The sequence below is a fragment of the Telopea speciosissima genome, chromosome 1 (assembly GCF_018873765.1).
Source record: "Telopea speciosissima isolate NSW1024214 ecotype Mountain lineage chromosome 1, Tspe_v1, whole genome shotgun sequence".
NCBI lineage: Eukaryota > Viridiplantae > Streptophyta > Magnoliopsida > Proteales > Proteaceae > Telopea > Telopea speciosissima.
Genome location: NC_057916.1, coordinates 79,169,360 through 79,195,470, shown reverse-complemented (window position 1 = coordinate 79,195,470; position 26,111 = coordinate 79,169,360). Strand labels below are relative to the sequence as shown.

Below are 26,111 nucleotides of genomic sequence, written 5' to 3'. Positions count from 1 at the left end.
TCTAAGGATTCCAGGCGCAAAAAATTGAGTTAACAATCTGATTCACTTTATTTACTGAAGTTCCCTAGAACTCCACTGAAACTGTCCACTGACCTAAAAAAAATTACAGTAGACAATGAAACAGGGATACAAAAATTAAGGAAAAAAAGAGTTCAGAGCTTTGCTCAAGCTGAATTTACATTTTCGATCAAGTTAATCTCAAAAGCACAAACCTTCTTCCAGTTGGGAAGGTGTTATGCAGTACCAAAAACTTACAATTTCATTGAAATTTTCTTGTTTAATCATACATAAAATATGGCCAAAAGAAACGTGCCAAAAAATAGGGAAAACATTCTCTATGGTGGAGTGCAAGGGCCACGCACACGCTGGCATCTCAGGGGTGGAATTTCCGCCATTCATGGGCGGGGGGTTTCATTTCCCCCCTTCCCCACAGTACATTTTCCCAAAAATAAAATAAAGTACATGACAGTATCACAATGCTACCATTGATTCCAATTAGATGGTTACTATGGTTGGTTTGGTGGCTCGGTGGTCCATTATTCCATACTTTGAGTTCGCCGGTTCCATCACCGGTAAAGAAAAGGCCACCAGGACCTATTTGTATTGCCCGAACCTCCTCTCTTGAGAACATTCTCCCCCTCCCACTGAATCTAAAACACATGAAACAAAAGAGTAAAGTAGTTTGCAGGCAAAAATGACTACTATAATTTAATTACCAATGGAAATGGTGGGGAGGGGAGGAGAACATAAAGCAGATGCATCTTCAAACGAGGATTGTAACACTCACGATGGGAGGTCATAAAAGTGAATGGTATTATCATTACATGAACACATAAGGACGGGTTTCGCTTGTGCATCATGCACTCCACAGAGGGTGAGCACACCCTGTAATGAAAGAAAAACATGTCAATAAACATTCTCATTGAACAGCAAAATGCAAAAAATTGATTACCCATACCCATTATTCAGATATCAAACGGTTATATCAATAGATTCACAGATTGAAACCCATATCAAACCATTCACAGCCCCTACGCTTAGGAACCAAACTTCAACGGAGTACAAAACTAGCTATGTTCTAAAACTATGAAAGAAAAGATATTGTGGAACCTAGTTACAATGTAACCCTTTTCAACAAAATTCAGCATGAGGAATATCTTTACATGTTATCTAGGTGCAGAAAGATGTCAAGAAGTAACCATTTACACCCAACTCCAAAATCTTGGCAATTGACAACGAGGCCAAGAAGTTCCAAATTAAGAACCCCCCCTCCCCCCAACAAATGTGTGTGATCCCATGCATCAAACTGTATGGTGATCCAATGTCTAGGCTTACAGGATAACTTCATACAAACACCGAAACATGTTTTTTTCCGATGAGACCTACGTACTGTTCAGAAAAATAAAAAGAGAACCAAATCCAAGCAGATCTCAACATAAAAAAGTAAAAAGTAGAGAAACAAAAGCAGAGATGTAACAGTAAGGGTGTGTCTGGTAATGTTCAGAACGTTGTTCAGAACAATTCTTTTGGTCTAAAAAAACAAAAAATAATCAAAATACATTTTGTTGTGTGATTCGTTTATTCGTTCTTTTAGAACGAACCGGAGGTTTTTATCACCAAAAGAATGTTCTTTACAGACCGTCTCAGACACGGTCTGTAATGCACGAGAACGACTAGACGGTGTAAAATCGACGAAAACCAGTGAAGGCCTTGGTTTGGAGAAGGCTACTTGCAATCAAACATTGGGAAGAGAAGGGGAAGAGAAGGAGCAGCAGAGGGGGAGACCTCTACCTGCAACTCCAACTTCAAGATAAGAACTTTAAACCAATCTCTCTCTCTCTCTCTCTCTCTCTCTCTCTCTCTCTCTCTCAGTCGTCTCTGTTTGTGAAGTTTGTTTATGGTTTTGGAAAGCCCAGATCTGACAAATCTATATTGTTACACACGGTTTTGTCTCAAGAATTGGATTACCATCACTATACTTTGAAGGAATCAGCCGAACAGGTATGGATTTTAGGGATTTGTTGAGCAAAATTGATTTTTAGGTATGAATTTTAGGGATTTTACTGTATTCCGGTTCTCTCTCTCAGTCGTCTCTGTTTTAGGTATGGATTTTAGGGATTATGTATGATGTGTGTTAATGTTTGATGATGGATTATGTTCTAAAGGTACACTCGGTGTTGCTGTTAGGACATAGGTGATTGCAACTATTGAATTAGACGATTATGTGAAAATTTGACAAATAAAGCACCCACAATAAGCTGAGAATATGAAGGAAATGGTTTTGAGAAACATCTTTTTCAATCATTCAGACCCTCTCTTTGCACCACCACCTGCAGCTGCAAAAGCTGACCGTGTGAAGCATTTTTTCCTCTATGGTGACCCCAAAGAGTTGAGGACTAATCAAGCAATTGCCACCCATTTTTTGTGGAAAAAAAAATTAGATTCACTTTTGCACCTTTCAATAGTATCCTTGAAGTTGGTTTTGACAAGAATTTCTTTACCATTTAGGCTTATATCAGTTTTTTTTTTTTTTTTTTTTCTCAAACATCCTTGGCAGGTCTGGACATATCAAGGAAGACCTAAAGACAGTATTTTCTTAATACCACATTACCATAATTATGACTTTTGGAATTTAAGGAATAATGGAAGTTAGTGAAATTAATTGATATATATATACACATGGTGTGCTCATCTTATTTGTGAAGAGATGCAGGTATTGGTGTGCCTAAGCATATAGGCTGTTATAGAACTTGCAATGAGGATATGATGCAGGTTTGTTTGTATGTTGGATTTAATGGAGATATAGATTAGATAGACTTTGAGGTTTATGGATTGGAATCTTTCTTTTTAGTGTTTGAGAAGAATGGATGGTCCATATCAGCAACTTTACCCTCCACGTGGCTGAGATAATAGAGATCTTCTAGTGAAGATTTGTAGGGTGACTACCTAGTCCCCAATGATATAAAAGAACCTAAAAACCAGCAGTTGAACTAGAAAGCAACTGATGCTGGAAATTTTTTTGATTGATGTCTTAAAACTGCAGTCTTGCATAATTTATAATTCCGCTGAAAATTAATGCATTATTTTGTATGATGTGTGTTAATGTTTATTAGGGATTTTGTATGATGTGTGTCAATTTTGTGGGTTAGAACTGAATCTCCCAATTCAACCTGCAAGAATAAAAAGAAAAGAAACAAAAAAACAAGAAACAAATCAAAGTAAGAATTTGAAGGGATTAAAATAAAGATTCATATGTAATTTACTCAATGAACTGTGGATATGCAAAGAAACAAGTTCAGCGGTACATGTAAGTGGTGGAGATGGTGGTAGTTGTTTTGAAGGGCTTTGGTTGATGTGTGGCACAACTCCTCCTTTGAGTTCTTATTCTTCTTCTTCATCTAATTGTATTTCTTTTTCAAAGAATGATGATGGAACATCTTTATAAACCTACATAGTTTCTTGAGGTAGTAACTCCATCATCCAAAAATTTTCTGCCAATAGGTTGGGAGGGTAATTTTGATAGTTTGTTAGAAGTTGTTATTCCACGTGCTTCCATGGATGTGGTAGAATAGATTGGTCTCTTCTATTTCACTTTATTATTTTATACACAACAATGGCTGAGGCCACCATTGACAACCAAAATCACCATTGGCAGCTCCCCCTCCCCCTAATCAATGAGTGTTTGATGGGTCTTTAGCTCAAATTGGTAGAGCACTTGGAACATGAGCATGTTTCAAGGGGGTGGTGGTTCAAATCCACCAAGGCCCTGTTTAGTCAACTGTTTATAGCACAGTCAGTTATGGCACTAATCCACACAAGAACCCAATTTTTAATGGCATCTTTGAAATTTGACATATTTTTATAATTACTTTAGTTATGTTAATGAGATAATTTAATTTTATGCTAAGGTTGGTAAGAGAGAAAATGATTTTACAAGTATTTTTTGGTATAATTTAGAAGAAAATGGTATTATTGTAATTAAAATCAAATTTGAAAGAACAGGTTTTACCAAACACCATTTTCGTTCTGAACGCATTCTTGAGACCGTTACCAAACGCTCATTTTTTGTCTCAGAACGCCGTTCCAGACCAGAAACACCAAAGAATATTTCTAGTCAAGAACAGGCGTTCTTTGTTCAGATCGTTACCAAACGCAGCCTAAGCTAAAAAACAATTCCACAAATGGCATACATGTTCTTCATTGTGTGTATACGTTACTTCCAAGTTGCCACTTTCTGTAGCAGCCCACGTACACCTGCACAAATATAGAAGAGAGCATTAATAACTCTGATGCATGCACAACCATATATAAATAGCTATTCATTGAAAGGAAAAACCTGTCAATAGCTAATTAAAAAAAATTATCCAGAACATAACAAACCTTTATTGTTTTGTCAAGTGAACATGATAACAGAAATTGGTCCCAACAAAGAACAGACATCACAACCGATGTATGGTCTGTCAGAGTCTGAATACAGTGTAAAGTCTCTAGGTCCCACACCTGAAAGTACAACAGTTTACTCCAAAGATTAGTTTTTAACATGGCTACCCAGAAATATCAAAAATAAGCGAAGCAAGAAGCAAGATATATATATATATATATATATATATATATATATATGTTAGGGTTTAGGGTTTAAGCACAAAGTTGCTTAAAGCATTACACCCTAAGTATCTAGTTTGGAATACCCAGACTGCTGCCTCCAGCTAATATTTATAGGAAAACAAGGGTTTAGGTCAGATGGACTAATTACTAAATTGCCCCTCACAGCCTGAGTATTAATACAAGTAAGATTATATTAGAACATATGAAGGGATATTACATAAATACCCTTACAATCTTCTCCTATGTTCTACATATATCCACCACACATGAATAGAAAACCATTGTTCAATCAGTAATTGAATCAATATAAATTGAATATCAATAATCCAATAAATCAAATAAGCAATAAGTAAACTTCAAGAAATAAAACTAGGGTTTTAGATCAAAACTAAACTCAACAATAAATCCGAAGTTCCACATGCAAGTGACTAAACCAAAAGAAATAATCAAAAGGAGAAGTCCTTGCAATCCATGTGACTTTACTCATCAAGTAAGTCATCCTCATCGAGATCCAGGTTCAACCGTTCTCCTCCATCTTCGTCATTCTCTATAAGTTGTCAAATATGAATTTCATAAGATAATATGAATTCAATCATTTATACAATAGTATCTAGTTCAACAATAAGAACTTAGTACATTCCATGTATGGCTGAAGATAAATAAAAAACAATAAGCATCATCATCAAGTTTTTTTACAAGAACTCAATCCTATATAGTCTCTATCACAAGGACCATACCATGTTTCCATTTGGAATACTGTGTTCGTCATATTAGTCATAGATTTATGTTGTATCATCAAATTTGGAATGGTACACCATACTATGAAAGACATGTCATCAAATTTGGAATGACATAAAGACTAGCACAATATCATTGAAACATATCAGACATCTTCCATATTCCTTTGTGGAATAACAAAGTAAGGAAACTTCATATGAAAATTTGCTACACCATCAAATTTGGAATGATTTCACAAACCCCCATATTTAGTAACATAACTAAGTTATTTGAAATATGTAAACTGTCTTGAATGCTTACCAAGGCTAGATGAGATTCGAATAATTCAAAATAATACTAGGTTAGGTTAAGACCTGACTAAATGGTATTTAACCCCATCTCCCCCGTAGTTTTGAATGTTCGATCTTTGTTCAATCCCTTTGTAAGGGCATCTGCCATATTATCCTTCGATCTCACATCAATCAAAGTGATAATCCCTTGTTCTGTTCGATAATTTAGCATGGTCTGTTTCAGTCTGATGTGTCTCCTCTTATCATTAAAGAGTGAGTTATTCACTATCGTCTTTGTTGCTTGTTTATCACAGAATATAGATATAGAGTTTAACTTAAAATCCCTCAATGGAATATCCATGATCAGATCCTTTATCCACTCTGCTTCATCTCCTACAGAAGCTAGAGTATAAAGTTTTGATTCCATAGATGACAGAGCAATACCAGTCTGTCTCTTGGACTTCCATGCTACAGTTGCTCCTCCTAGTGTAAATACATAACCACTAGTGGATTTGCTGTCTCTCAAATCTGAGCACCAAAATGCATCAGGATATCCTTCCAAAGTTGAAGGATGTCCAGTATAACATAGAGCATAACCAAGAGTACCCTTAAGGTATCTCATCAGCCTCGTCAGAGCATCCCAATGCTCTTTGCCAGAATTATTAGTGAAACGATTCAGCATGCCTACCGTGAAGGCTATGTCTAGCCTAGTTCAACTCATCGCATACATGAGACTACCAATCAGTTTAGAATATTCTAACTGATTCATGGTGTCGCATGTGTTAGGTTTCAATCATTTGTTATAGTCATAGGGTGTCTCAATCGGTTTACAATCACTGTATCCCCAACTAGAAAGTAGCCTCTCAATGTAATGAGACTGACTAAGGGTGATCCTTTGCTCATCGAAGCTTACTCTCATTCCAAGAATGGTGTCTACCACACCAAGATCTTTCATGTCGAATTCTTTGGACAAGGTTTCTTTAATGTCACTCACTACAGAGAGATCAAAACCTAGAATCAATATGTCATCCACATACAAGCAAATAATTGCGACCTTGTTTAACTTAGACAAAAAATAAAAGCATTTATCCGAGTTGCTGGTCCGAAAACCAAGGCTCGTTACTGTCTTGTCAACTTCTCATGCCACAATTTAGATGCTTGTTTAAGACCATAGAGAGATTTGTTTAATTTACAAACTCTTTTTTCAGAACCTTCCATGACAAACCCTTCAGGTTGGTTCATATAGATTTCTTCTGTTAGGTCTCCATTAAGGAAAGCTGTTTTTAGATCCATTTGATGCACAACATAGTGCTCAATAGATGCTATGGCAAGAAGAATTCTTATCATTGCGAAATGACAGACCGGAGAGTAGATGTCAAAATAGTCTATCCCTCTCACCTGGGTATAGCCCTTAGCTACTAACCTTGCTTTATACCTGGCTATAGACCCATCTGGATTAAGTTCTTCTTCAGTACCCACTTACACCCTCTTGTCTTGGCCCCTTTAGGTAGATCAACAAGGTGTCAGGTCTCATTCTGCATTAAAGAGTTCATTTCCTCATCAATGGCTTCTTTCTATAGCAGTGAGTCCCTAGATCTCATCGCTTCCTTATAAGTGGATGGATCGATCTCTAGATGGTAGGTCACAAAATCCTCACCAAAATTCTTGGGTACTCTATCTCTAGTAGATACTCTTCTAGGCTCTGATTCAGGGAGCATTGTGGGAGTAGTGTCAGAAACAATTGGTTCAGATTCCAAAGGTGATTCCGTAACCATTTCAGTCAAACCAGGCAAAGTCAGGCCTTTATCTCTGAGGAATTTATCTTCAAAGAATATGGCATCCCTAGATTCTATCACCACATTGGTTGATAGATCCAAAAATCAGTCTGCAGCACTGTCTTCTGCATAACCTAGATACACACAAGTGTTTGTTCTAGTTCCCACCTTAGGTCTCCTAGGGTCTTGTATCCTAACATAAGCTATACAGCCCTAAACCTTAAGAGTGTCATATCTACATGGATGGTTATGCCATAGTTCATAAGGTGTAGAAGTCAGTTTTGAATGTGGCAGTCTATTTAGAATGTGATTTGTAGTCAACACTGTTTCTCCCTAATAGCAAGAGGGCATGCCAGTTGTTAATAACATGGAGTTTAACATCTCTGTTAACGTTCTGTTATTTCTTTCAGCTATGCCATTTGATTGAGGTGAGTAAGGAGCAGTAGTTTCAAGGATTATGCCCGCAAAGGCACAAAATTCCTTGAACTCTGTCAATTTGTATTATCCTCCCCTATCAGTTATAAATCTTTTAATTTTCAAGTTCAACTGATTTTCTACCTTAATCTTGAAAATTTTAAAATTTTAAAATGCTTCATCTTTAGATTTTAACAGGTATAAATGACAATATCTAGAAAAATTGTCTATAAATGGTATCAAATACTTTCGACCTCCTCTAGTTGTGTAGCTTTTAAAGTCATAAATATCAGAATGTATAAGTTCCAGAAGTTGAGTGCTCCTAGAAATCGGTCTGAAAGGTTTTCTAGTTATTTTGGTTTGAGCACACACTTCACATCTGTTAAATTATGAGTTTTAACTAGTTTGAGTGTCTAATGGTAAATTATGAGTTTTAGCTAGTTTGAGTATTTTCCTATAGTTCACATGTCCTAACCTACAGTGTAGTATTTTGGGATCAAGTGAAATATGGTTAACCTGGTTTATTGTCTCATTAGCTAAACTCAACCTAAACATACCATTCAAATTATAAGCACATCCAAAATAAAAAGAGTTAACAGACAATGTTGCTCTACCACTACTAAAAGTAATAGACATGCGAGCATCAAGCAAAATTCCAATTGAAATTAAATTCTTTTCAAAATCAGAAAAGATTTTAACATCTTTCAAAGTAAGTATTTTACCTGATGAAAGAACCAGGTTCGCTGTCCCTTGTTGAAGCATTTCCACGACGTCTCCATTTGCAACAGTGACAGTCTCTGCTATTTGAACAACATCAATGAGCAGGTTCTTGCTATTGCAAACATGACAAGTCACTCCGGAGTCTAACCACCAATCTGAAGATGTACTGTCCAACTCCTTATCCTTTTCAACCATGGCAACAAAGTTAATAGGCTCAGTCTTATCCATCAATATGTGAACTTTCTTCTGTGGTGTGTCAGTGTTCCCTTTCTTAGGACCCCTACACTCAGATGCATAGTGATCACACTTTCCACAGTTGCGGCACTTACCCTTCTTTTTAAAGTTAGTCTTTTTGGCTTCCAACTGTTGGGGTTCTTTCTTAGGTGGCTTGGACTGCCTAGGATTTTTCTTGGATTGTGAAACTAAATTGGCAGATGTTTGTTGTTGTTTCACCATCTCCAAGTTGTTCCTGGCTCTGTTCTCATCTTCGATTCTAATGAACCGTTTGAGATCATCCAGCCACACTTATGTTTTTTTCCTACGTATCTCAGTTTTAAAGGAATGTCAGGTAGAGGGTAACTTAAAAATAATTGCACCCACTAAAAATTAAGAATGCATCAACAACAGGGATATTTTCTTGGTTCAGTTTTGTTCTCAAGTTCTCAAAGTCTATTACTTGAGGAAGTATTTCCTTGTCTTCTTGAAACTTGAAATCCATAAACTTATCAACCAAGTGAGTCTTTGATAGGTCCTCCTCCTTTTTGAATTGGGCTTCTAGATTTTCCCAAATTTCTTTTGCAATCTCATATTTACCATAGGTCTTTGCCAGCCTATCTGACAGGCAGTTCAATAGGTAGTCTTTGCAAAAGTCATCATCACTTATCCATTGGGTTTTAGTTAGGTCCATACAATCAGAAAAAGTATTTACTACAGTGTAAAAAATATCGAGGTACTTCAGTCCAAACTGAGTCTTCCTTTTCCAAGAACTGAACTCAGAGCCACTAAAGCTTTCCAATTTGATCATCTCAATTGGAACAGCATGTTTTGCCATTGTTAAGTGATTTGTTTATATGCCCAAGTAAAAATTCAAATAAAGACAAATGCTCCAAGAAATAATCACACCTGAGATGGAGAACCCTGGATTTAGACGATGGAGGAAAGGATGGCAGCAGTGCAGCGACGTCGATAGTCGTGGTGTGCACCATAGTGCTGGCAGGCATGGGTCACAGGCTACTCTTCGGTGACGGCTGGCACTGGTCGCAGCCCGTAGGTAGTGACCGATCTCAAAAACAAATCAAAAGCTATAGCCTTTTGTCTTCTTCTACTTTTCCTTTGTTTTGTTTTTTTTTAAATAATCAAATCAAAGGAAATAGAAAAGAGCTTTGAAAACAACATTCTACATATCTTTGTCTTCTTTTTTGTTTTTTTTCTTTTAATGGAAATCAAATCAGAATAATCAATTGCTTTTTACTTTTTTATATAGAATCAAAGCAATCAATCGTCTTTCCTCTTTGTACAACGAAGTCTGCAGATGGCAAAAGCCGATCGCCAAAGCCGAGACAGAGCCGAACGCTAAAGCCGATCACGAGAAATCAATGCTTTCTCCCTGCAACTTCCGTTTCTGAAGATGATTACGCCAACGAAATATAACAAAATCATGAACGTGAATGAGACATACGATCGCTAGAAGAAAACCAGAATTCTCCAAGTAGGTGAGAAAAATTCTGTAGAACCCACGCACGATTACCAAACTAGACGTGAGATTCCAAATCCAAAGTTGATCGCACGAATGAGGAGAGAAAATAAAAAATCACTAATGCTTTAAGATTGTTAGGGTTTAGGGTTTAAGCACAAGGTTGCTTAAAGCATTACACCTTGAGTATCTAGTTTGGAATACCCAGACTGCTGCCTCCAGCTAGTATTTATAGGAAAACTAGGGTTTAGGTCAGATGGGAAAATTACTAGATTGCCCCTCATAGCCTAAGTATTAATACAAGTAGGATTATATTAGAACATATGAAGGGATATTACATAAATACCCTTACATATATATATATATATATGGGGAAAAAAGGCTTCGTGGCTGGTGCAATTTCCATGCAACCATTTATAAAGCCGTTGGATTGGGGTATTTTGATATCTACCATTAGATTTAATGTAGGTATTAATTTAAATACTGGTGACCAATTCCCACTTCTTCGCAGTACGTACACCATCCTCTGCAACTTAATTCGACCCACCCCTTGTTCAGTTCAATGTCTCGTATAATCACTTGAACGGTTCAATTCTATCGAGTCTCAGTGGAAAGAGTGCCAATGCATTCCTTGGGAATTCACTCTGCAGTGGTCTACTCCTTGCTTATCCTGGTGAGGCATCACCGCCCCTGAGTAGAGATTGTGGTGGTGGTAGTGGAAAGTAGAAGTTTTCAGAAGGCGCAATTGCAGGGATTGTGATTAGATATGTGATTGGGTTTTTGTTGATTCTTCTACTTTTGTTGATTTTATGCCGGAAGAAGAGTAGTGGAAAGATAACATCAGTAGACATTGATCCAGTGAGGCAAGGGCCTAAAGTAGAGATGCTGACCGTGTGAGAAGAGAAAATGGTAGTTTGAGCAACAGTGTTGTTCCTTGTGCAGCTGCTGAGGCAACAGCTACAACGATGCCAATGGCAACAGCTTCAAAGGGGGACATGAATTGTAGTGGGAATAAGAAACTTATTTTTTCTGGAAATGCTACTAGGACTTTTGATCTGGAGGATCTTTTGAGGGCATCGGCGGAAGTATTGGGGAAGGGAACATTTGGTAATGACGTACAAGGCCGTTTTGGAGATGGGTACGGTTGTGATTGTGAAGAGGCTCTAAGATGTTCTGCATTAAGCTCAGAGATCTCAGCCCGTCTTTTATGATTACTTATATGGTCTGAATTTGCTAGGGATTTATCCTCCATCCATGCCAAAAGTTTTTACGATTTTTCCTGGCTAATGGATCTTTTCCTTTTTCTAATTATACTTTTGTTAGGACATATATTTGTCATGGCATGTAGGTGACCAAAGGCTTTGGAGGAGGCCTAGACGCAAGGCGGCACCAACAAGGCGACCAAGGCGTTTGCTAGGCGATGCCTTGACAACTATGCTTTTGGATGAAATTAACAATGGAAGCTATAGTAGCATCATTGTTATTTTCGGTCTTACTATGCTCTTGATGTATGCGTGCAATGTAATTCCATGTTATTCTTCATTCATCTGCAACCTTCACTAGATTGACTTTGAAATAAATGATTCAAGTAAAGACCTTTAGAACTTGTCTCATCTATGTTAAATTGAACAAACCACAAACAGTGATAGAAGAAAAGCAAGTGAGCCTATTGTAGAGTTAACGGAAGAGAAACTTCAAGAATCTTTATTGAAAAAGGAAACACGTACAATACAAACTCTTTATAGCTATGTAACTACTACAACTGGGATGCAAAATACAGAAACATTGGTTCCCTTTTATAGCAATTTTCATCTTCATTTTTCCACGAAGGAGTTAAGGCAATCTTGACAATCTTGCCATGGTTAAGAGAAAGTCTTGGACGATGGCCATTCTTTGGTGGTCTTGGACGGTGATGGACGGTAGCCGTCAATGTTTACTTTCAATTCTCCCCCTCAACATTGACTCTCGTAATGATACCGTAAAATCTGTTGATCCCAGGTTGACACTGAGAGGGGGGTGAATTAGCGTTCATAAAAAATAATCCCTAAATTCCAGCCCTGTGTTGATGTCAATGCAGAAGATTTCAAGCAAACCTGATTGGGCGAGGCAATCCCGTAATTACTAATTCCACAACACACATGCACGTCCACCTTGCAACCACTGTGTGGCCAGGTCTATCAGACAATGCACCCCACTCTGCAGATCAAACACACTCCAATATATGCAATGAAAAGTAAAGTAGACAAGACACCAAATTTACGTGGTTCGGCCAAACTACCTACGTCCACGGAGCAATACCCTACCCAAGGTTTCATATATTTCTCAATACGCTACTCAAATTTTTTACTGCAACAACAGCCCAAGAACTACAATCCCTGCTTCAGTTTGTGCAACAATACAAACGAGGGCAACAACCCCTTCTCCAATCAAGCCTCAACTTGAATGGTATTACAATCCATCAATTGAAAGTACAAGAATGTAAAACCCCCCAATACAAGACCCAACATTAGGGTTTTCACCCATTCTAGGGTTCCAACAGAGCAAACAACCTAGAACATAAAAAAATAGGGTTTTACATAATTAGATTACCTCTTACAAAGTAATCCCAACAACCATGAAGCCTCTGATGCATAGAAATCGTATCTGTGTACGCTCCACTACTCAAACCATCTTCAATACGGAGTCATCGAGCATAAAATAGTGATATCGTCAACTTTCTATGCTCAAACGATGCTGCAACTCCTTCCAATGGCTTCCTCTCAAAAAAATACCCAATTTCAAAAAACAATACGTCCCATTTGAACATCGGATGGCCAAGATACGGCCTTCCAAAGTTGAATGGTCCAAAAATTGGTAACCAGTGGCAAAATCATAAATAAAGAGATTCTTCGTGACAAACCATGCACAAAAGGAAAAACGCGTCAGAGATTTTCACACTCTCTTCCTTCATAAGAAATGGGGGTGATGTCATGCCAACATCACACTTCACTACACCTTAATTATTTCCTTTATTTCCTCCTTTTTTTTCTTTTTCTTTCTTTTTCTTTCTTTTTCTTTGAATGAACCAAATCTGATGCAAGATACCGATCCGACGCTCGAAGAGATTCTGGAGTTTTAACAAAATAATGGAGAACGTCTGTCTACAGTATAGCACTTAAAAATAAGCCAAAATTTTTGGCTAAGTATATAAACTTTTGCCTATTCCAGATTTGCTCCATTTTTGTGCATTGACACAAAAATATCTGTAACTTTCTCGTCCAACACTCAAATGATGCGAGACTAGTTGCCTTGGAACCGTGACTCAACGAACTTCATTTCTCATGAAGACCACTTCACCCAGAATTTCCATTAAGCCTTCCAAAAATGACCTTAAAGTCACTGCCATTGCATGAACTTGTGAAATCACAACTTTAACAGTATGAAACCTTCACCTGCTGCTTCGCCCCTTTGCCAAACACTATATAAGTACTTAATATGCTGTTAAATGGTGTTCTTCAAGTGCAGGTACCCTTGTAACCCTACCAAATGACCAAAATACCTTTATAGCTGTGTAGGTGACTGTTTGACCATTTCAGCTCTTCCAAACCATCAATAGCTACTGCCACAACACCACTATGACCAAATACGTTGCCAACAATAACAACAACATTCCACAGACTCCAATGGACTAACAAAATCCATCCTATCAGGAGGTCTCGAGTTCAAGTCTCTAGTCCTCATCTCCCACCCCCCTCCTTTTCCCCAATAGAATAGGTACCAATAAAAAAAAACCCCGCTAAAAAGCCGATTGAAAAGGATGGATGGCACAGTTGCGAGAGAATGATACGGTAAAGTTCATCCTATCATCAGGAGTTCAAGTCTCTGGTCCTCATCTCCCCCCCCCCCCCCTCCCCCCTCCCCCCTCCCCTCTCCCCTCTCCCCTCTCCCCTCCAAATTGTTATAAAGGAAAGACAATTGAATGGTTTTTCATGTGTTAAAAGATGGAGAATACACAAGGAAAAGGAGCAACTTGATAGATGCACTTGATCTTAAAAGTTTAGACAGAAAAAGTTGCAAATGAGAAATAGAAAATTAAGTTGAAAATAGAGATGAGTGCTGAAACTTGATTTATGACTCCAAAGTATAGTTGTGTATAAGGATTTAGTTGAGTTTCAATGTTTCATTTGTATTAGGGCAAGTGATATGTAAGATATTATTAATAGGAATAGAGATAGTAAGGGGTGGTTGACCCACATGTACATTCTGCCATACCCAACCTGATAAATATAAGTAGATTAAGTTATCCAAACTCAAGTCTTAAGAGTCTAACCTCTCCCAAACCCAACCCACTAAACCTGCTATTACCGTACTTCACTGATCCATGTTGGGCTTAGGCATTGCAGACCGACCACAGACCGGGATCCTCTGCAGTACCAGCGGGGCGGCGGTGCTGGTCTCTGCTGTGCCGTCGGATGTGCACCACCGCCCCGCCGGTACTGCAGAGGATTTTAATACGACCGACCACCAGCTTTATTTCAGCAAAATTGGGTCCTGTTGGGTCCAGATATCAGACCTGCAGCCAACCCATTCGTGATTCAACAGGGTGGGTTGGGTTGAGTTTCCTAACTGATAAAAATTTTGGGGTTGGGCTTACCTTACACATAAATGGATCCACCTCCAAAATGACCATTTTATGCAGATTCCATCATGGATTTAGTTCACCATTATGATATCAATACGTACTGGCTGTATCAATACCGATTCCAAATCAAAATGGCATTTTTCATCAAAGAATGCCACTTGTTGCTCTATTTGATTTGGCGTAAAATTTTACCTGGAACATTTAACTTGAAATTTTTTACTTCAAAATTTTTTACTTATAATATTTTACATGTATAAAATTTTTCCAATGCTTGTTTTTTGATAAAACAAACATTGAAAAACTTTTCAACATGTAAAAATTTACATTTACGAAGTAAAATTTACCGCAAAAAATTTTCCAGGTAAAATTTGTTTTCGAAGACAAGATTTTAACTGAAAATTATTCTTTTCGATCCACGTTTGGCATCTTACACGTCAAAGCAATAGTGGGGAGAAAAATGGTATATTTACACACTGAAACATATACTTCTTCCACATTCCCCCTCTCCCCCCACCCCCCACCAAAAAAAAAAGGGAAAAGATATTGTGCCTGAATATTTTTCATATGGGTCCCTATACATCACTATGCCTAGTGAAGTATAACACTTCACTATTTGTCACTTTGAAGTCCATGTGATAGAGGACCCCCTCATCAACTCAATGGCTAAATTTTAGTCCAAAGTAAGCAAGGCAAATTGCTCAAATTCTGAATCAAAGTATTAGTAAAATTACCAAAATGTCATCCAATGGAATTGAATATAAAATACAAAATGACATCTTTTGTAATTTTAGTAACTTCTACTCATTTTGAAACTGAAATTGTATCAATGAGATGTTTGACTGGTCTTCTACCACATGAACCAACTCATGTACTATCATGAGGCAAATAGTGAAGCGTTATACTTCACCAGGCATAGTAACAAAGAAGAAAACCCTTTTCATATGTGGTTTTCACCGGAAACAAACGAAGCCAAGCTAGAGCATGACATGAACCCATTTAACTAGCTCGCCGGCTGGTTCATTTCCTAAGCTGAGTGTGTGCCTATCTGTTATAGTCAGTCTCAGCAAATTTAAGAGCGAAAATGCGAACAGAAAAAATCAACACTTCAATGAGAAAAGGAAAAAAAGTATAGGCATGATGCAAACCATTGTATTACCATATTTTGTTGGCGTCCGAAATTTGCTGCAATCGACCAATTGGAACATCCAGGAGGTAGGGGGCGCACAGCAAAAACAATGTCTTCTGGGGGATGCGATTCACCAAGCTGGGCTTAAACTTCAAAAAATCCTTGTTGAGAAGAGACACATTACCCTTTTGACGACCTTCTTCATCCTTCTGCTCCGGAGCCCAATCTTGTATTTGATGGTTGGTGTGGCCATAGATTTGCTTCTACACCTGGCTTAACACATTACAGTTATGGTTAACATCTTACAGCATTTATTTAACCAGTTCAATATGTCCTTCTCAATAAACTTATAGCCTAAATGACATGTTTTATTGCAGTCAAGTATTCAGCATTCTCAGCCAGCTTCACTGGAAATGTGAATGGAAGTAATGCTATGAACTGAAATGAAAACAGGAAAGCACTAGGGGTGAAGGGGACTTGTAATGTTTCCTGTCATGGAGGGTAGAGAATGTAAGGCAACCATTTGGAGTGACTCTTTGGTGGAGATCTTAGATGGGAAACATCATTTGGCAAACTCACACTGACAAGGTAGTACACTAGTTTCATTTAATAGACACTTTATTCTATAAAAATGACAGAGAAATGGGAATAACTCCATATTCTCCAAGACTCCTCAAGTACATAGAAAGACTTTATCCAATTTCTGAACAAGTGGGTCTACCATCCTCCCATATGTGCATATAGTGCTTCTGCAGTAGGCTGGACATATGAGTTGATGATCCAACAGTTAGTGTATGCAAAAACTCAATACAAAAACAAACTTTTCTGTGTTCTCCTAGCACAGTTGTTGATTATTATAAAAGTTCTCTTACCCACTACACACATTATGGGCAATTACACAAACTGTGGTATGATTAATCAATGGTAGTAGTTCTCAAAAAAAAAAAAAAATCACAGCAAAAAACTTGTAGCTACTTGTCCAACCTTCTGATCAATCTTCCTCAATGGGCTAAGAATACGAACTATATCCTGAAAATTTAACCAAACAGAATAAATTGCCAATGGGTAGAACAGCAACACCAATGGAATAATGTTCTACTATAATCAAATATTGGTTACTGTAATAAGTTCAAAGATCCAGGGATAAAGTGAATTTTTGCATTACTTGTTTTCACTCTAGCCAGAGCCTCTACAGAGGCAAGAAATGCTATGATACTAATAATGAGAAGTTGCCCATCCAAATACGATAAAATGGATCATAAACTGTGTGCAGAAGCCAAAGAAGTATATAAAACTATATTAATTACACACTGTTTTATATCTCTATATTTACAAAAGTAGCTCCACCCGAAAGTGGTTACAAACAGATCCAACCACTATGTTTTTATTTCTTAATATTCACGAAAGTAGCTCCAACAAAAGTAGTTACAAACAGATCCAACCCAATACAGGAGTCATGAAGGTGGCGCTTTTCATCTACAGATTAAACATCACCTTGATGGCATTACCTCCACGAGCACTGGTTTCAAAGGCTTCTTCTACCTCTTCCTGTGAAAACCCAAACCTGTGGGTTATAAGGGGCTTCACATCAATCTTTCCACTCCTCAGAAATTCAAGACAAAGAGGCCAAGTGTTCTTATAGCGGAAGATGCCAATGATGTCGACCTCTCTGACAACAAAATTACCAAAATTAGCTATGAGCCATTGAAAAGCTGAATAGCAAACAAATAGACAAATGTCAAAGTTAAATATTCAAGGACTTTGGACTCGCAGAAAATATTTTTCCTTCTGAGATTCAACAATGAAATTTAGCGACAAAGTAAAGAGTTAAATACCTTGCAGCTGCTGGTGTAAGAGGAACAGTCATCTCACTATGGCCCATTCCCACAAGGCACACCTTACCACCTGCATGGGTAACACTCAGAGCTGTAGACATAGTTTTGTTAAAACCTGCACAGTCAAAAGTCACATCTACTCCAGCTCCCATAGCCTTGTTTATTTGAACCACTTCTTCAGCAGTATCCTACAGAGAAATTCAGTTAAAAACTGTTGACTGAAGCCTTTGAAGGTACAAGAGCGACTGAAATAAGAATCAGGTTCTATTTATGTGAACTAAGTACAAAAGAAGGAACACACAAAAAAAAAAAAAAGTTATTTTCAGGATATCAGAATCATTGCAGAAGAAAGAAAAATACCCATACCCAGGTCACTAGTAATATTTCCAGAGCAAGATTCCTTGTGCAAAACCATCACTTAAAATTAGAATATTTGTCTAAAAAACAATGCCTGGAAAGTAGCGTTCTCAAAAGAAATTGAGCAAATGACACTTGAAATATGGCAAGACCATCACCAACTTCACATGTGGGTAAATACAACTGATCTGAGTTCAAAATCCTCACTCCCAACCAGTTAGCAAGTTCTGGGTATTTGAAGAATTTTACAACCTTTTGACCCTGATTCAGAAAGATTTTTTTTTTTTTTGAGTATCTGGTACAAAACTTGCACAGAAGATGGAAGTATCCAACAAGACATACAATATTATAACCCAGTTTTAAGTATCTGCATAAGGGTGTAACATTGTGGAACGATGGAATTACCCTGTAGTTCTGTTTGAAGTGAATAATTATCAATGAAAGCCCCCTTATGCAGACTATTCAAACGAGCATGAACTCAATGTTGTCACCGGTATCAAGGTCAGTTCCTGGTTATGACCTCTCTGACAGTATTATAGGCTTTCCCAGCTCTACCTTAGCTCTGTCTCTTTATTTTAAAAATTTTTTTTGATTTCCCTTGTGATGTTAGAAGCCAGGGCCTCTTGTTTTCTAATTTCTTGAACTTTAATATCTAAGCTCCTCCTACCTTCCAAGAACGAAATGTGGCCTTCTCACTAACTGCATAGGAGCTGCCTCCTCGACACTTCATTACCATCCTCTTCTGGTTTTAGAACTCAGAACATTCCCTTAACCATACCAGTTGTCTTGAATGCTAATGCAAAACTTAACCCAATCCTAAAAAATTACGAAGAGTCTCTTCCAACCTAAGAATCTAGGATACAATTTTTATTTGAGCACAAAGCTTGTAAAAGGTCCCTAACTTAATAGAAAATAATATATACTTTAGTAGGCCAATTGAAAGTAGCTATGTGTTTTTAAAGTATAGATTCAGAGATTAAGGTACTACAAAGTAAATGCCACAGACATTTCCGAGCTTCTAATTAGCCCAAAAGGGAAGGACCACTAACTTCCAATGGATTAGGGACGCTACAATTACTTAAATACAATTTCTTCTATAGTTTAGTCATTCTTTGGTGATAAAATCTGCCATTATCTATCAAAAAATATAAAAAAACTTTAATTACAATCCCTCTAAAAATTAACATAATGGCTTACTAGTTCTTTGCATAAAATCCAAAACAGAATCAGTCAACTTGATATACAATTATACAGTGACCAACACCTTGGATATTTCAGTCAATCAGATAATTGTTACAACTTACAATGAGGAAAGGTAGGTCAACAGTAAATACCTGAATGTTAGTTGAAACTTTAACAATTTCATCTGCACAAAGCTTTTTTGCAACAGATAAACGGTTATCGTCAACATCCACAATGACAATCCTAGGGGCTCCAAAAGCTCGAGCAGCTAACATTGTAACAAGCCCAATGGGACCTGCTCCCATGATCAACACATTCGTCTCAGGGCCAATGTTAGCACGGCGACAAGCATGGACACCAACGCTGAGGGGTTCACACATTGCCCCTTCTTCTAAGCTTACATTGTCAGGCAGCTTAAAACATAGGTCTGCAGGATGCACAATCTGTTCAAGAGAAGAAAAAAAAATCTGTAAAATGACCTATATATTATCAGTAAAGAAACAATGAAAACGATGTCATGGAGTAAACAATTTAGTTTGAAGCACGAGCCTTAGTCTGTACAGCATCCAGATAGAATGAAATTTCTAATGTCAGTGGAGTATTTACAATACAGTCTTCGAAGATAGAAGCGTGTTTTGGTAAACCAAGAGATGAATGCACACATTTCATCAATGTCCTAAAGTGGGAAGTGGTGACATTTATAAGCACATCTATGTGTCAGTGATTGCATAAAGAATGGTGCTGATAAATACTACATTAAGCAGAGATTAGAAAGGTTAGATTGTATGGCACGGATGTAATATTCACTGAAAATCTGAATGTGAAGCTAAACACTGGCTTAAGATAGGATCTGATTCAGTTCGAAATTTCATAAATATTTTGAGTGAAATTTCTGAAACCTGATTGGCTAGGGAACCATGAACTGGAGGAGTAGCGAAAAACTTCATGCCAGGGCATAGATTGTAGCGGCCCTCTTTGCAGAGATTGCAGTGCCAGCAGCTGATCCCAGGCTCCAGAGCAACCTGGTCACCGACAACAAGATGATTCACATCTGATCCAACTTCTTCTATGATCCCAGCAGACTCATGCCCAATTACCATGGGCTCTTTAACAATGAAATCCGCACATCTCATGGTCTGCATCAATCAAACCAACCATTCAGAAACAACAGGGCATCAACCAAGGAATAGAAGAGATGATATCAAAATAGTAATTTTTTGAATTTAGTAGAAATCTGTTTAGTATGATTTCAATAAAGAACTCGATAAGAGTTAGTAAGAAGCGAGGATATGACCTTCAGGTAGTGAACATCACTCCCGCAGATACCCACTGCTTTCATCCGAACTCTAACGTCATGAGGACCTGCAAAAATCAGAGATAACAAAAATTGATGTTGAGCAACAGAATCAACTAAAACAAGGAAGTCCAAAAGATTTCATTACTATAAGTAATTTAAAATAGATCATGGAGTGAAAGTTCCCTGATTAAAGTAGCAAATTCGATAAATAAATTAAAAAAAAAAAAAAAAAAATTCCTCCTTGTTTTTTTATTTTTAAGAAGGGGAAAAAAGTGTTGAGGAACTAACCAACAGGAGGAAGCTTGAATGGTTGAATTTTGAGATTATTGACACCGAGAAGCCAAGCAGCCATGTTCACTTCCCCATCATCAACACCATGAGACATTCCTCCTTTACCCATCTTCTTCTTCTTCTTCGAGTCTCTATTTCTCTGTGTCTCTGTTTCTCTGTTTCTCTGTTTGTCTGAGGATTGGGGTGGTGGGTTGGAGTGGAGGGTGAGGGTGGCTTTCAGACATCTAAATCTAGGTGGGAAGAAGACGGATATATAGGATGGTGGTGGTCCTGATGGATCAGACTGAAAAAACGATCATTTATCATTCCACTAATAATAATAATAAGCTAACAAGAATCAATACGCCGTGATAACATGGAATCTAGTCAATTTAAGGTTTCCAATCCAACTCCACACCTCCAAATCTTTTTCTTTGACAATCAGTTGTGGGTATTTTTGCTTTTTGCATTATTTTTGTTCTGATCCCCACAGGACAATAGAGTCTGTGACACCTCGTCCGTCCGTCCCTCATAACTGGATAATCCATCCCTGTTCCAAATAAGGACAAAGCGTAACACCTAGACCCCAGTCCCCACCATGGTTCAAGGGGTATACAATCAGGAGTGCAAGCTTGGCCCAGCCAACCCAAGCCCATCCTAAGCCCGAAGAGGGCATCCTGCAGGGCGGGCCTGGGCTTAAGCCCAACCAAGCTTGGCTTGACCTTCTATATATAAGAAGAAGAGAAAATTACTTAGACACCCCCCTAGACTATTGCCCGTTTTCCTACAATACCCAACTTTTCAAACAATTACTTGAAACCCTCTGAAACCTGACGGTGTTAGTCTGTTGTTAATGTTTAAATGAAAATATCCATTTTACCCTTATGAGTTATTCAACTGAAACTTATGAAGTTAAATGACCAACTTACCCTCCTTCTTCTTCTTCTTCTTCTTCTTCTTCCTACAACCCACCCCTACCCCCATAACTTGACTTAAAATTTTAGTTTTGCAAGGGATTAAATGGTAGTTAAATAGAATCCCTCGTTTTTTCAGTCTCAGCCGTTAATGAAATTTCCTCATCAGATCTGGTGAGAACACCAGATCTTTCAAGGATCCTTAGTTGGAGGCTCAATCAATCTGAAATTCCAGGCAAAACTACTCTAACACTCTGGCCTTTCAAGATCATCCAAGAGCAGACCCAGATTTCAAGGAACATGTTGATAAAGTTTGGCTGAAACAAGTTGGGCGGAAATCTGAGAACCAGATTTGATTTTCTGATTCTAACTCACGGTAGAGTGGTTTCTAGGAGCATAATCTTGGGATTTCAATCGCGTAGGAAAGAGGAATTCCTGTCCAAAGTTTTAGAACAGTTGGATTGGTATATGAGGAGTTCTACCACATGACACTCAACTCAGATGTACGACCAGAACTTGTTGGGTAATTGTATTACAATTCCCTACAAATAATTGAAACAACACGAATTGCAATACAATAGATTAAGCAGTAGAAACTAGGCTTGACCTTTGGCTGAAATGAGAAGACCAAAGCTTGAATTTGATGTAGAACCACACCCGCAACAACTTGAACAAGCTTGAGGTTGAGTCACACTTGTGGTGCTGCCTTTAAGGTAATTGATGCCTCCTACTGCCAAGGAGTGTTCTGCACCACTACCCCAAGATAAAACAACCTCCAACTAGAAGATGAAGCAGTCCTTCTAGTCCCTTGAAGGAGCCAAGAGCTTCAACACAAGAACTCCTCTAACACACTTAGAAGAAAAGAGAGAGAGAGAATAATACTCCTAGTGATTGCTAAGTATGGGCATGAACATGTATCCAAAGATGTCTCTTACAAAGCAATTGGTTGGGTTTATATAGGCCCAAGACCAATCCTTGCATTCCCTTTGTATTCTCAAGAATAACCATCCACTTATGACCAAATTGAAGAATTAGATTTATGGGCATGAATATGGACATGAATTGGAGGTTAATTCCAAATTCATGGTCATTCCCCACTAAGGGTCATGAATGACCTTAAAATACATTCATACTCCACTAAGACCATAAAGGCCTTAAAACCCTATAAAATGGGCATTCTCCACTAAGGACCATAAAGGCCTTAATACCCATAAAGGGAGAGACATCACCTATGGCCATGAATTGAGAAATCAATCTCATTCAATATCCTTGACCCACCTTCCCACTCATGATAGTGACCATGAATAGACTTTAGGGTACCCATAGAATGTTACAACCTTTGGAATTACTTCTTTGATCACATGGGTCCCACACCATAACAAAGCAATCAAAAAATTTTGAAACTTAAAATAAAATAAAATATATTTTAAATCTAACAGAACTTATAACACAAAAGCAATTTCTAAAGAACTAAATAGAAAGGAAAAGGATAACAGAAAGTAAGAGAAGAAGAAGAAGAAGGGGGAGGGGGGGGAAGAATTCTATTCTGAAGACTGATTTTAGGGTTCTTGAGGATTGATTAGCGGTGTGAAGCATATCACTGATCTCCTTACAATCAGACTCAACTAGAAGATGTGTGAATTCTCGTGCAGTAGCCTGTGACAATGCGGTTCTGATCGCCACCGCCTCTCCTTGGACAGTTGAGCTGAGAAAATAAGGAGCTGAGATAGCATTAATTTGGCTTCCCAAATGGTCTCTGAAGATGAAACCCAAACCCCTAATTGAGGTCCCTTGAGGAAGTGCAACATCACAATTTACTTTGATGAAACCTGAAGCGGGGGGGCATATTTGTCGCATTCATAGGACCAATCGATGTTGCATCCCGCTGATGACCCTTAGTAGATGTTGTCAAGAACTCAATATAGTGTTTCTCCGCTACCAAAATCACTTCTTGCATCCATTTAAGGGTGATGATGGTTGGAGATCGAGGAATGCCACATTGGACGTATTAATTGTTAGAGGCTAGCTCTAAGGGCTAAAAAGATCTTCAAATGCTCAGATTCAAGTTGAGGAGCTAAAATTGCATTACCATAAAAAACACCATATTAGACAATGAAACCATAGAGCATGGAGTCGCTTTATTTCTTGAGATCTTTTAAATATGGAATGGTCACACATACGTGGAGAGAATCAAGAAACAGGCTGGATTCTTGAATCAGCTCAATTGATGCCTAGATGTCCTTCCCAATTTGTACCAGAAGATGATACTAATGGACAAATGTATGGGATAAAAATTCTAGTGCTGTTTCGAATTTCAATCGAAACCCTAGATTTTTTTAAATCACGCTTCAATTTGTCTCGAAAACTTGCGAAACCGAGTTTATTCAATAGTTTTGACAGGTTTCGATTGACTTCTTCTTCCATGGTTAGAATTAGGGCTTGGAATATATCCTAGAGTGAAACTTCTGATTTCAGTAGAGATTCTATATACAATACAGTCTTCGAAGATAGAATGGTTCTTTATTTTCTTGTTGTGTGTTAGAATTAGGGCTTGGAATATATCCTAAGAGTGAAAACTTCTAATGTCAGTAGAGATTCTATTTACAATACAGTCTTCGAAGATAGAATTGTGTTTTTGGTTAAAACAAGTGATGAATGCACACATTTCATCAATATCCTAACTTGGGAAGTGGTGACACTTAAAGCACATTATGGGGCGATGTAATTTAAGAAATTGTTTGATTTGATTTTTGCACTTTATTTCGATGAAATAAAAATTAGGGTTATTTCCAAATGCCCCCTTGAAAATGGACAGACTTACAATTGCCCCCCTAAACTTTCACTAATTTCATGTGCACCCCTACTTTCCAAACTAAGTACCAATATAATCCCTCCTGTTAATCAGAGACGTTATTATGTTATAACGGATCCTAGTTTTTGAAAATTTATGGACCATTCTGCCCCTTACTAAGGTAAAATGACCAAAATGGCCTTACCTGGAAAAAAAAAAAACAACCTACTATTCATCTTCCCCAAATCGTTTAGGGTTTGGGGAAGATGAGTTCTTGAATCAGAAATCAAGAATGAAGTGGCAACTACCGATTTCTTCGCTCACCCAATTTCCCTCCAAATCCCAACTCCCAACTTCCCCAAAGCCGGCAACGGCATTATCATCGGTCCGACGACCACTCCCGGTATACAAATTGCTCCGACGACTACTGCCGGTGAAAATCCTACCTGAATATCGAAACGACTGAGTCCGAGATGAAAACGACATCGAAGCCGATGAAGCCAATCTGTCTACATAATCCTTCAACCACGACCTCCCACCACCGACATCACCACCTAATAATAGATTTGGTTTGTAAAGATTGGATTTTTGGGGGGGGTAAAACTAGGTTACAGTCCATTGGCACTTGACGAAGGATCTCAGTGAAATGAAAAATCTGAAAACCATTACAAGATGGCTATCAAAGAGTAGCAGAACGACGGAAGGAAAGAGAGGGAGAGAGAGAGACTTACTAGCTCTCCACTTTCAAGAATTGCTTTGGCGATTATCTTGAAGAAATGGGGTTTGGGACTTGAAGTACGAGAGCCTTCTCGGATTCTCCGGCGTCGTCGCATCTTTCAGTGTACGGGCTTTGCTAATCTCTTAAACTATGAAGGGATGAGAACCGTGATGAGTGATGATGAACTAACTATGAAGAGAAAGAGAAAATGGAAGAAAACGAGAACAAAAGCAGAGGAGGGCAGTCAGGTGTTTCCCCCATTTCTATTCTGGATCTTCGTATCTCATTCTCCAATGGAGAATACGGATTACGACAAGACAACCCACACTAGGAATTCTATATGTCCTAAAAGAAAGAAGCGGCGGCTGAAGTAAGAGATCCAGCTTTCTTCTCATTTTGTGTGTTTGAGAGAGCGAAAGAGAGAGAATAGTCGATAAGGTTTTAGTTTGAGTTGCTCAGAAATCAACTCTCCTGCCACTTCCATTCTTGATTTCCGATTCAAGAACTCATCTTCCCCAAACCCTAAACAATTTGGGGAAGATGAATTGCAAGTTGTGTTTTTTTCAAAAACTAGGATCCGTTATAACATAACGTTTCTGACTAACGGGAGGGACTATATTGGTACTTAGTTTGGAAAATAGGGGTGCACATGGAATTAGTGAGAGTTCAGGGAGGGCAACTGTAAATTTAACCATTTTCAGGGGCATTGGGAAATAACCCTAAAATTTAATGAAATAGAATTCTAAAATAAAGTGAGGAGTTAGTTTTAATTTTGAAATTGAAAAT

At 38.0% G+C, this 26,111-nt stretch overlaps 2 protein-coding genes and 1 pseudogene across 3 annotated transcripts; all 3 read right to left on the bottom strand.

The window, feature by feature from the left end:
- LOC122655241 overlaps positions 1-26,111 on the bottom strand; it is a 100,245-nt pseudogene that overhangs the window by 65,858 nt on the left and 8,276 nt on the right.
- Positions 65-4,542, bottom strand: LOC122655232 (zinc finger CCCH domain-containing protein 17-like). The gene is made up of 5 exons (XM_043849446.1): positions 4,380-4,542; positions 4,191-4,249; positions 788-885; positions 463-650; positions 65-93 (listed from the first exon to the last, which is right to left on the bottom strand). The coding sequence occupies exons 1-5, from the start codon at positions 4,540-4,542 to the stop codon at positions 65-67; spliced, it is 537 nt and encodes a 178-aa protein (XP_043705381.1).
- On the bottom strand, positions 17,078-21,111 carry LOC122658572 (sorbitol dehydrogenase-like). 2 transcript variants are annotated; one of them, XM_043853598.1, is made up of 8 exons: positions 21,081-21,111; positions 20,921-21,041; positions 20,630-20,697; positions 20,235-20,471; positions 19,488-19,778; positions 17,797-17,984; positions 17,336-17,630; positions 17,078-17,267 (listed from the first exon to the last, which is right to left on the bottom strand). In XM_043853598.1, the coding sequence occupies exons 2-7, from the start codon at positions 21,030-21,032 to the stop codon at positions 17,438-17,440; spliced, it is 1,089 nt and encodes a 362-aa protein (XP_043709533.1). In that variant the 5' UTR covers positions 21,033-21,041; positions 21,081-21,111; the 3' UTR covers positions 17,078-17,267; positions 17,336-17,437. The 2 variants fall into 2 exon arrangements, with proteins under 2 accessions (XP_043709533.1, XP_043709525.1); XM_043853590.1 differs by lacking the exon at positions 21,081-21,111 and having other exon boundaries at positions 17,078-17,270; positions 17,339-17,630; positions 20,921-21,074.

Coding starts and splice junctions, on each gene's coding strand:
- LOC122658572 (XM_043853598.1), bottom strand. CDS start 21,032: ATGGGTAAAGGAGGAATGTCTCATGGTGTTGATGATGGGGAAGTGAAC. Junction 19,779..20,234: donor ATGGTTCCCTAGCCAATCAG/GTTTCAGAAATT, acceptor TCTCTTGAACAG/ATTGTGCATCCTGCAGACCT. Junction 17,985..19,487: donor AAGTTTCAACTAACATTCAG/GTATTTACTGTT, acceptor ATTTCTCTGTAG/GATACTGCTGAAGAAGTGGT.
- LOC122655232 (XM_043849446.1), bottom strand. CDS start 4,542: ATGTTAAAAACTAATCTTTGGAGTAAACTGTTGTACTTTCAGGTGTGG. Junction 886..4,190: donor ATACACACAATGAAGAACAT/GTATGCCATTTG, acceptor CTTTCATTACAG/GGTGTGCTCACCCTCTGTGG. Junction 94..462: donor TAGCATTGTGATACTGTCAT/GTACTTTATTTT, acceptor AATTTTTTTTAG/GTCAGTGGACAGTTTCAGTG.